This window comes from Drosophila hydei, unplaced genomic scaffold (genome assembly GCF_003285905.1).
Source record: "Drosophila hydei strain 15085-1641.00,03,60 unplaced genomic scaffold, DhydRS2 tig00000001-arrow-pilon, whole genome shotgun sequence".
Classification (NCBI taxonomy): Eukaryota; Metazoa; Arthropoda; class Insecta; order Diptera; family Drosophilidae; genus Drosophila; species Drosophila hydei.
In genome coordinates, this window is record NW_022045643.1 from 11085564 (window position 1) to 11096466 (window position 10903).

The following is a 10903-nucleotide window of genomic DNA, read 5'->3' on the forward strand; positions in this document are numbered from 1 at the left end:
CTGTATTTGAAGCTCTAAAGTTTGTAATTGTCTCTGTTTTGCGCTGTGAGTGTTTAATTATTATATTTTTTAAACAATTAGAAATTTGAAAAAAAAAAAGAAATGTTCAAACATTGTTAAAATTATCCTATCAAATTTATCTTTTCATGCATGGGAAACTTATGTCAATCTCGAAAGTATTTTTTAAATTATGTAGAATACAGAAATTGCACTCTGGCTTGTAAATTGTACATCATTGTGGATGTGTGGCTTCCTTAGCTTTTAGTTTGGAGTCTTGTCAGCTTTCGCAGTGTTCATTATGTTTGAGTACTACGAGTTTATAATTAGTTATAACATTTAAATATATCTATGTTTCTATTGCAACTAATTGCCGATGAGCGACTCCTCGTGCTGTTGCTTTTCGAGTTTACGTTGGTAATCGCGTTGCTTACAGGCTGCGATGTTTACAGCCCGTTTCTGTAATCAGAAATACGATATATATATATTTTATACACTTAGTTATCAATTATAAATATGATTGCATGTGTTGTACTAGTTTGTAAACACTGTTAATTCTTGTTTTTATGGTTTTATGCTATACAATAAAGATTGTTTTTTGGTTTTCTTTTCACACTGTCGCCTCACCTTTAAGACTTTAGAACGTTGATAAATGGTCTGCATATCCTTTTTGATTTTCATCAATCTATCCTTGTAGTGCTTCACGTTATTCATCTGTGTGTAGACGGTAAGGCAAACGTATTTCATTATATATCATGCGCCATTTACATAAAACACTTATCATATATCATAAATTGCATTTAAATGGAAGCGATAAGAGTTATATGCCTCAGTTCAAATAGCCAGACATTGTTTATTGTTGATATAAACAATTGCGTGAATATCAAGGGCACTTCAGCGACTAACTAAACTCTAATCTTTAAATTAGTATTTCCCTTACCATTTCGAATAATTTTGATATCTCGCTGCAATCCAGCTTATATTTCTCCTTGGATAGATCAATGTAGAATTTGTTTTGTTTGCCTCTGCAATAGAGTTAAGCGTAAGTATTTTATGTTATGTGATTCCAATCTTAAATCAGAACATTACGTACATCAATTCCTTGAGCTGAGCGCGAACTCGTACCAACGGCGGTTCAGCTATTTGAAGTACTCCAAAGGACATTTGCAAAGCCGCCAAATTGCATCCATTTTCGTCTGCTTTCACCTGTACATTGTTGTTGCTGTTAACTGAATTCTCGGGAGCTGCGACGGCTCCACTGGCCGTGCGATCAGCTTCCAGTTCACCAATAACACTAAATGATAACACAAATGTACAAATTAGTTATACAGACTACTAGCCATAGATTACCTATCTAAGTTGCTGCTTTTCAACATTTTTAAATTGTAAAATGGACGACAAAGCTTTAGAATGCAAAAAATATTTGTCAAAAGTTTGTTTATTATAGTGCTGTGTATGTTAAAAACAGCTTGCACTTATCGATATTGGAGCTATCGATAACTTGCTCCACCAGCCATAAGCCAATCAGCTGATTGGGCTGAAATTTGTTTATTTTTTCGCATTATGCGTATTTACAACTCATAATCAGCATATATAATGCGTTGTGCTGTGAGATATTGTGGCAATAACAATCGAAATGGCAATAAAAGTAATTGGCGTTACTTTCACTTTCCGAAAGACAAGCAACAGCTCAAAAAATGGATAGAATTCTGCGAGCGCGACATAACAAACACAACGACAGGTAAGTTGTTTTCTAACTAAGTGAATAAATGAATAATAAATCGCTTGTAAGCCTGCATCTGTAATGAGCATTTTACACCGGAAGATTTTGAGCGAAATATGCAATATGAGCTCGGTAAGTATAGGTATAAAAAGTTTAGTTAGTCTTAATTACAGCGATTTGCTTGCAGGTTTTACACGCAAGAATCCAACAAAATTAAAGCCTGGATCCTGTCCTAGCATACATGGACCACAGACTAAGCAGTTACTCAATAATTCTAAGGGTAAACGTAACAGTTGTAAAGAGGATACACGAACTGCCCACTCAAGTGGTTTCCTGAATGAGAAGGAGGAGGAGGACGAGACTTCCAAAACTCCACAACTTGAGCAAGAGGGTGAAGCTGAAAACGGGAACACTCTTTACCAAAACTATGAAATGATAGAGTATATTAGTGAATCCGATGAGTATACAAGTGTACAGCCAACTGATGAAGTGCGTCGAATTGAGCTCGAAATTATTGATCCGCTTAATCCTCAAACAAATGCTGAAGACCATATAGAGATTATCGATTCGGAGGGTGACAGCTACGCGAGGCATTTAGAATGCGAAGTGTATGATATGAGAATCATCAGATTATAAATATATATTCACAAAATCCACATTTTATATCAACAGGAGCAGCCTTAAGCGTCAGGTTTTCTTCTTGAAAGATGAACGTAAAAAACTGATCGATGAGATCCAAAGTCTCAGAGCAACAGTTCGAAACGCTAGACTAAAGCACGATGCCTTGGAGAGCCCGAATCTTTCCAACAGTAAAATGGTTCGTTTTCGCCTTAAGCTAACTCTATTATAATAAAATAATAATACATAAATTTACAGATTTCAAAAAGCAAACACAGACCTCCAATGAAGAAGACAGTCATGCTATACACAGCAAATATTGATACCATCAGAAAACTACGAAAGATAAACAAAACGACTGAATAAAATTAGCTCAAATAACTAAAATTTATAAATATATAAACTAAATATTTTTATACACACTTTTTTGCATTATTTATACATGATTAAGCTTATCTTAGCACTTTGTTTGCAAGCAACGCACAAGTCAATCCCGCAGAAACAGTCAATTTTTAAGAATTTTATCTGTAGTTTCCCAGAAAAATGTAGCTAATCTCTTTCTTATGTCTTATGTCGGACATTGCTATCATAAGTCAGCCGTAACGAGCAGGCAAATGAGTTTTGTGGGTTGTTTCTTCTTATCGCGGAAATTTTGACTGGTAAATTTCCAACAAGGTCAAAGTCATTAGGACTAAGAGACCTCGGAACCAACATATTGAAACATTGAGCTGACCCTGCCCCTGCTCTACCTGCAGGCATATAAAAGTGAGCTGCAACTTTCAATCGACCTGCACTGCAAGCGAAACACTCTGGAGATCAACAACGTGCTCTGACCGGACCAGCAACCCTGGCCAGTGGGCAATAGGAGCTGTTGCGACGTGGAGTAGAAGTACGAAATCATCTGGACGATTTCATTGAACTGAAACTCCATGTAGTCGGCAATGGAAAACGAAGTCCACATGGAACTGGAAGCGACTGGAGGAGCAAAACCCATGGAATTCCGCCAAGGCACTCGCTTGTTGTGTCAGCAACTTAGGCAAAATTAATCTATTTTAGTTTAATTCTAGAAATCAATTGTAAATAGTCCCCCACTCCCATTTAGTCAAATTTATTTAGAAAATTGTACAAATTAGCAAATTTTATTTAGTTAATTAATTATGAGTATATTCTAAATATACGTGATATTCACTGCAATAAAATGTAATTTACGCCCCCCAAAAAAAAAAGTTTTTTATTTTAGTTTTTAAATTGAATCCAATTACATTATATTTCACTCTCAAATATCTTAAATGAAGAGAAAATAGAAAATCAATTCTCACACACTCTTAAAAAGTTTTTTAATTACAAATTTGCATAAAAATTATGCTTAAAATAAATACTTTTTATTTAATTCATAGATCTTCTGTCTAAAAGTCGCCTTGAATTGAATTTTAGATCTTACTCAACTAGAAAGCGTATTGAGAGTTCTATAAAAATAATAAAATTCCATTTAAGTATTGATAAAACATAACTGCGTTACCTAGCAGCTAAATCTACTGCTTCGCCTTGTTATGCTATAACAGTTAGTCTTGAGCCGAGAATTGAATTATAAACTTAAGCCTAAAGTTAGCTTAATATGGAATATATATTTAAGAAGGAGCGACGCACATTTGGTTCTCGCGTGCAGTTCGAGGACAAGGATGAGGTGGTGTTTAGCGAGAACTCGAATCCAGATCTGGTCAAGAATTATATATTGAAGAATCCTGTGGATCGTTGCACGCAATATGCGGGGCAGACATCGCTGAGTGTGGCCAACACGGAGCGCGCGACGTACAAGAGCACGGGCATAACACACAATGAGGGCGGCTGGCCGAAGGACATCAATATGCATGACCCGGAGCAGACGGTGCGCTACAAGCGAAAAATTGAAAAGGATGAGAATTACATAACGCAAGTGATGAACCTAACCAAGCCCATGGAGCACTACATATTCCAGAACAATGCGGTCAACATCTATGAAAATTACTTTGAGAACATGGAACCAGCTCCACTGCCCGAGCCCTGTAAGTCGCGCACGGTAAACGTCTATCGTGATCCCAATCCGGTAAAGGTGCCCGTGAAGCATTTGTCCTGGTCGCCAGATGGAGGCATCAAAATGGCCGTAAGCCATTGTGATATGAAGTTCCAGGGAGACAAGACCGGGCAACGCTGCAACTCATACATCTGGGAGGTGGAAAATCCAAACGAACCATTCCTAACGCTGGAGCCGAAGGTCCCATGTGTGTGCCTGGAGTACAATCAAAAGGATCCAACCAGTCTGGTCAGCGGCATGTACAACGGCCAAGTGGCTGCCTGGGATACACGTCACGGCAAGCATCCCGTGATGATTAGCGAGCGTGAGGTTTGCCATCGTGATCCCGTCAATTCGGTGCTCTGGAATAACTCGAAGAGCGGAACGGAGTTCTTCTCTGGGGGCTCCGATGGCCAAGTGCTGTGGTGGGACACACGCAAGCTTAGCGAACCGCTGGATCGACTACTGATGGATCCGGTTAAAGGCGATGAACAGGATTTATCGCGCTCCTATGGCATCTCGGTATTGGAGTATGAGACGACCATACCAACTAGATTCATGGCTGGCACCGAGATGGGCATGCTCTTCTCCTGTAACCGCAAAGGAAAAACACCCACGGAGAAGATACAAATCAGGGTGAGATTCCTTAAAATCTCTCCTTAGAATCTCTTAATCCTCAAACCGTCTATTTTCAGATGATGTGCCACCTGGGTCCTGTTTATGCCATTACGCGCAATCCTGCTTTTGTGAAGAATTTTCTAACCGTGGGCGATTGGTGTGCGCGGATCTGGTCCGAGGACTGCCGTGAGAGCTCAATTATATGGACCAAGAGCAGCTCCTCGATGTTGACAGACGGCGCCTGGAGTTACACGAAGTATAAATTAAAATTTATATGCCGACAACATGATGGAACTATTACCTTCCTTGTCTTAGGGTTTCACAATTCTTTATCACTCGCATGGACGGCGTGCTGGACACTTGGGATCTGCTGCAGCAGCAAAACGAGCCGGTGCTAACGGTAAAAGTCTGCGATGAGCCGCTCTACTGCGTGCGAACCAACGAGAATGGCAAATTCGTCAGTTGTGGCAGCAAATTGGGGGCCACATTTCTTATAGAGGTTTCCGACAATATGGTAATGTCAGCTAAGAACGATAAGCCACTCCTGACGGCGGTAAGTAGCAGCACTTTGTATACAAAATAAGATTATTTAATTCTTTTTTTTTTCAAAGATGTTTGAACGCGAAAATCGACGTGAGAAAATCTTAGAGGCCAAGTCGAGGGAGAGTAAGCTAAAGATTAAGGCCAACCATGGGCAGGACCAATCCGATTTGACCATGTTAAATGGTAAAATTAACATGGAGCCATTTGCCAGCGCCTGTGAACAGGCAGCCAGCGAATACTTTTCCGCTGTGGAACAGGAACGTTTGCGACGTATGCCCGGAGGCAAGCGTAGGTGAACGATCAAAGTAAACTGTTCTAACTTAATGATATTAAATATTTTCCTATACTTGCAGAGGATGTGGAGGAGGCTGATGTGTCGGAAGCAGAAACAGTGAAAGCTTAAAGCACGGATTATTTATTATTTAATGTTAGTCGGTTAAGTTATTAAAGCACACATATAACGAACGTCGTTTAATTTGAAAATCCACCGGCGTTGTTAACACTACAATTTATCGATAGTTTGTGGTGGTCGGTCAAACATCTATGAAGTGCATACCAATTTTGATTAAACTAAACACACTGCAGTCATCGATAAGAGCATTGGAAGCTAAGCTATATATTTGCTTTAAAATTGATAAATAACGTAAGAGAAGTTTGTGTTGCATATTATAAAGTAAGTTAAATTATAATTAATGCATTAACCATGCGAAGAAGTGCCTAATTCAATAAAAATAGTTTGAAGTTCGCGGGTAGTATAACCAACTTCCATGTTGCACGCTGCTATTTGTGGCCTACGTGACTCAGAAACAGTTATCAATGGCGCAACAACAGCTGCTTCAAAAGTTCAGTGACCAATTCTGTAGTGCAACTGCAACCCCTGAGCACAGCAGCATTTAAATTTGAACTGTTAGAGAGACAACTACTATTAGCAAATAATCTAACGAGCTGTGTACAAGTGTGTGAACACGTGTGCGTCTATTAAATAATCAGCAATAATAAAAACAGAAAACAAAAGCAAAAACAAAAACAAAAAACCTGAAGAGAAGAAAAACAAAGTGAACGTCTAGGAAATCGTACAAAAAACCTTGGCGCGTTTGCCATTCGACAGTTGCAACTAAAATTAATTTACAAAGTGAAGGTGAGGCCCCATACCTGAGTCATCAAATACTTAATTGCTCCATTGTGTGACTCCAATGCAACGTCTTCATATTAAAAGAAAGAAACGACTAATTGTTTACAAAAAGATTTCGCATGTCTACAGTCACGTAGACCCAAATTTTTCGCACTTCTCAAAGCTCATTAGCTCTCAAATAAATAAAAATAAAGAAATAAATATATATATTTGTTTATCAGAGACCAAAGACAAGGTCAAGTTTGTTGTCATATTTGTTTGTATATCAGTTTTCCTTATAGTATCGAATATTTGTTTACGTTTGTGCATTACGATTACAGCTCCACTAATAAATCATCATGTTGGACATTGTCCAACCCGGCGATCACCTAAGCGAAGGCAGCAACAACAACAACAACAGCAGCGATGTTGTCGTCATTCGAGCGAGGCCTAAAAAGGTGTTTAAGCCCAAGGCGCGTATCAATCGCATACCACAGGAGTTGCTCAATGATCCCCAACTGCAGCAGGCCATTGACAGGCTGCCCTCCAACTACAACTTCGAGCTGCACAAAACAATCTGGCGCATACGTGAGACAAAGGCAAAGCGCGTGGCACTGCAGCTACCGGAAGGACTGCTGATGTATGCAATGGTCATCAGTGATATTGTCGAGCGTTTCACAACTGCTGACACTGTCATCATGGGCGATGTTACTTATGGCGCTTGCTGTGTGGATGACTATACAGCACAAGCTTTGGGCGCGGATCTGCTGGTGCACTACGGGCACAGCTGCTTAATACCTGTCGATCAAACCTGCGGCATCAAGGTTCTTTACATATTTGTGGATATAAAAATCGATCCGTTGCACTTCCTGGACTCCGTGAAAATGAACTTCAAGCCAGAGGTAGGCCAAATTGCTCTGGTGAGCACTATACAGTTTGTCACGACGCTGCAAGCAGCTGCAACAGAGCTAAAGGCAGCTGGTTACGATGTATTGGTGCCACAGGCAAAGCCCCTGAGTCCGGGCGAAATATTGGGCTGCACATCGCCACAGCTGCCGGAGACAACGCAAATGATTATCTACCTGGGTGACGGACGCTTCCACCTGGAATCCGCCATGATTGCCAACCCCCTGCTCAAGGTGAATAATTAAGCTATAAACTAAGCATCATAAATTTTATTAACTCTATTCCCTTGCAGGCGTACAAGTACGATCCATATGAGAAGAAGTTCACTGTAGAAGAATATGATCACAAGGCCATGCAGGGCCTGCGACACTCGGCTGTGCAGCGTGCCAAGCAAGCAAAACGCATTGCCATCATATTGGGCACACTGGGTCGACAGGGCAGCGGTCGTGTGCATCGATTTCTGGAGAAGCGCCTGCATGCCAAAGGCATTGCGACGACAACCATACTGCTGTCTGAGATCTTTCCACAAAAGCTGGCGTTATTCGCTGACATCGATGCCTTCGTACAAATTGCCTGTCCGCGTCTGTCCATTGATTGGGGATCGGCTTTTGAGCAACCATTGCTGAATCCTTATGAACTATCTGTGGTGTTGGGCGATATCGAGTGGACGCCAGATAACGCATCGCCACGCACCAATGCCTATCCCATGGACTTCTATGCCAGCGGCAGCCTAGGCCCGTGGACGCCAAACTTTAAGCCACCAGCGCTCGGTGAATGCGAGAACCGTCCCTCGGCCGACTGTTGTGGCCGGTGCACACGCGCCGAACTTGAGAAGGATGATACCGGCAAGGCGGCAGCATTGGCAGATTTGCTCGACTTCAAGAAGGGCTAAACCATTCGGCCTAGAGGAATCCTCATTCTCACTTCTCTCAAGCGTGACTCACCTCTAAGTAACTAAGTGATTTTAGTTTATGTGCCCGCCCAGCCCAAGTGTAATATACCTACTAATTTAAGTTAGTGCAAATTTCATTTCTAAGTTATACGGCGATGTATATATGTATATAATTAAAATATATATATGTATATATTAGCTAAACTTTTGTGTTCAATCAAACTCCATTTGATATCAATATCAGCATTCATTAAATATTCTAGTTTTAGTTGCATTTTCAGAAACAAATATCATTTTACTATTAAAGAAATGTTTATTACGCAAACTAAATTTGAATTGAATTATTATTATTATCAGCTGAAACTGTACAATCTAATTAATATAAAAGTACTTATGTGTGCCTTCTGCTGGACCTTTATACTTGCTTTACAGCAACGCAATAGCACCAAAGCTTTGTATTTAACGTATTTGTTTTCTTATTATCAGCTCAAACCATTTCAGAATTTCTGATCTTTTGTCTTGGTTAGATTTTTTGCCTTGGTATAGGTAAACAGAATTCACTTTGTGTTTTGTGTGATTCACTTTGTAGCTTTGGAAAACTTCATTGAAGTTGCCTCAGTTTATGATTAAACAGCAAAACAATCTAAAATGCCTTGGCAAGTTCAATTGCATTTGTCATACATATATAAAATAAAGTAAATATATATATAAATCAAAGAGAGAGTGCATGAAAAAGATCTTAGTACATATTCTGAATACCTTAGAAGGTATATTGCTTATAGAGAGTACACCGCTGATACTGACTGCTTGTGAGAAATAAAGATAGCGAAATTGGGGCCAGTGAACTGGAAAGTAGATTAAACAAACGGTTAATTAAATAATATTGTTATCTGTGCTGAAAATTTAATAACAAATATTAGTACTACTTAATTAAACTACATTTTATAGGCATATTGTGCTTACATTAAAGATCATAAACTTGATTCTTTCTAATGCAATTGAAATGGATGGCTATGAATATATGTACGTGTATATATAAGTTCTTAATCGGAGGAAATACTTTATACTAATATATATTATATCATTAGATTGTGGAAACAGTAAAAGCAGGAGAAAGACTTATAATAAAATATCATCATCTTTATAATCAACACGCTCTAACATAACTAACCTAATCATTATTAAAATTATAAGACAAATACAATTATTATTAAACTAATAAATATAGCAATGATTATCAAGAAGGGTAACATTTTCAAATATTTACAAAACAAATACAACATAAGAACTGCCAAACAATCAATCGACAAATCGTTGATGCGACTAACACAAATGTGCAGTTGACTCGCCTTTTAATAGACGCAGTTGCACTCAAAAATTATCTCAGCTCTTGAGTCTTTTTTGAGTTGTTTCGCGCTCGCACACAAAGTGCATTGAGTTTATCTATTGAGTAAAAGGAACATGTAGATGAGGACCATGAGATGAAACGAACTGACCTGCTATGCACAAAATGAAACAGTTATATGGTATATGAGTGTTCAGCAGAAGGCTCAGAGCACAAAAATAGATTGGGCTCAATTTTCTCAATTTGGAAGTACTTCGAAAATGAGTTGATTATTAGTTATACAGGGTGCAATTTTACTTCAGTTCAATTGAAAACCTGTCGATATTGATTTTTTTTTATAGAAATAATAAATTATTCAAAGTTTTTCAAATGAAACAACATATTTTGGTTTCATAAATATTTAAGATTTTATTTCTTTTTTTTTTAACATAAAAATGTTCGTACAAATACGATCACGCATAGTACATGCAGTTAAAAGCTGGATATTGTGCAGGGTGATCTGCACATAAGTATGTTTTGTTTCTTTTGTTTGTTCTTTTGTTTTCTGGTCTTTCAATCAGATCTTAACTTTATACATAGATTGGATGGGAGCAGACTGGTCTGATCCGGAAAAAGCCTTTAAGCATTAATCTTGAATTGTCTACAGTTAAAAAAAAACACGCTCGTAATATTTAAGTTGAGAGTGTTCTTTGCTTTGGATTTGGAAAATATGTTTTCGTAGTTTACCTCGCTTAACATTAAGACAATCTTACACTTATATATCTGTATATATATATTGTATCCTGACTGGCGGCATTTGATTAAATTAGACTTGGATATACATGGGATATACATGATATATATCCGCATATATATGTACATATATATTATATTTGTTTGATTCCGATTTAGATAGTACATACATACATTTATATATCATTTTGTATTTTAGTTTTCTTTATTATTTTTAGGTAGGTGTATTCGTTTCTAGCTTTGCTTCCTGCAACATCACATGATTTCTATTTTTGCTTTTGTCTTTGTTTTGTAACTTTTAAAAGGGATTCAATATATCGTAAATAGAGTTTTGATTTCGTAACACTTTCGGGCTAGGTTAACTGGGA

At 38.3% G+C, this 10903-nt stretch overlaps 4 protein-coding genes across 8 annotated transcripts; 3 read left to right on the top strand and 1 right to left on the bottom strand.

The window, feature by feature from the left end:
• Positions 1-25: 25 nt before the first annotated feature.
• Positions 26-1451, bottom strand: LOC111592788 (biogenesis of lysosome-related organelles complex 1 subunit 6). Its single transcript, XM_023305195.2, has 5 exons — positions 1348-1451; positions 1091-1291; positions 938-1022; positions 625-711; positions 26-456 (listed from the first exon to the last, which is right to left on the bottom strand). Exons 1-5 carry the CDS (start codon positions 1371-1373, stop codon positions 364-366), a joined length of 492 nt encoding a protein of 163 aa, XP_023160963.1. The 5' UTR covers positions 1374-1451; the 3' UTR covers positions 26-363.
• Positions 1452-1501: 50 nt separating this feature from the next.
• Positions 1502-2732, top strand: LOC111592787. 2 transcript variants are annotated; one of them, XM_023305192.2, is made up of 5 exons: positions 1502-1738; positions 1823-1852; positions 1908-2328; positions 2393-2537; positions 2597-2732. In XM_023305192.2, the coding sequence occupies exons 1-5, from the start codon at positions 1594-1596 to the stop codon at positions 2702-2704; spliced, it is 849 nt and encodes a 282-aa protein (XP_023160960.2). In that variant the 5' UTR covers positions 1502-1593; the 3' UTR covers positions 2705-2732. The 2 variants fall into 2 exon arrangements, with proteins under 2 accessions (XP_023160960.2, XP_023160959.2); XM_023305191.2 differs by having other exon boundaries at positions 1506-1738; positions 1790-1852; positions 2597-2731.
• A 1075-nt stretch (positions 2733-3807) lies between these two features.
• On the top strand, positions 3808-6008 carry LOC111592806 (dynein intermediate chain 3, ciliary). 2 transcript variants are annotated; one of them, XM_023305216.2, is made up of 5 exons: positions 3808-5024; positions 5084-5262; positions 5322-5559; positions 5618-5841; positions 5903-6008. In XM_023305216.2, the coding sequence occupies exons 1-5, from the start codon at positions 3954-3956 to the stop codon at positions 5919-5921; spliced, it is 1731 nt and encodes a 576-aa protein (XP_023160984.1). In that variant the 5' UTR covers positions 3808-3953; the 3' UTR covers positions 5922-6008. The 2 variants fall into 2 exon arrangements, with proteins under 2 accessions (XP_023160984.1, XP_023160983.1); XM_023305215.2 differs by having other exon boundaries at positions 5618-5837.
• A 118-nt stretch (positions 6009-6126) lies between these two features.
• Positions 6127-8698, top strand: LOC111592804 (2-(3-amino-3-carboxypropyl)histidine synthase subunit 1). 3 transcript variants are annotated; one of them, XM_023305214.2, is made up of 3 exons: positions 6127-6192; positions 7002-7799; positions 7859-8698. In XM_023305214.2, exons 2-3 carry the CDS (start codon positions 7020-7022, stop codon positions 8456-8458), a joined length of 1380 nt encoding a protein of 459 aa, XP_023160982.2. In that variant the 5' UTR covers positions 6127-6192; positions 7002-7019; the 3' UTR covers positions 8459-8698. The 3 variants fall into 3 exon arrangements, with proteins under 3 accessions (XP_023160982.2, XP_023160980.2, XP_023160981.2); XM_023305212.2 differs by having other exon boundaries at positions 6129-6222; XM_023305213.2 differs by lacking the exon at positions 6127-6192 and adding an exon at positions 6244-6687.
• The last annotated feature ends 2205 nt before the right edge of the window (positions 8699-10903 follow it).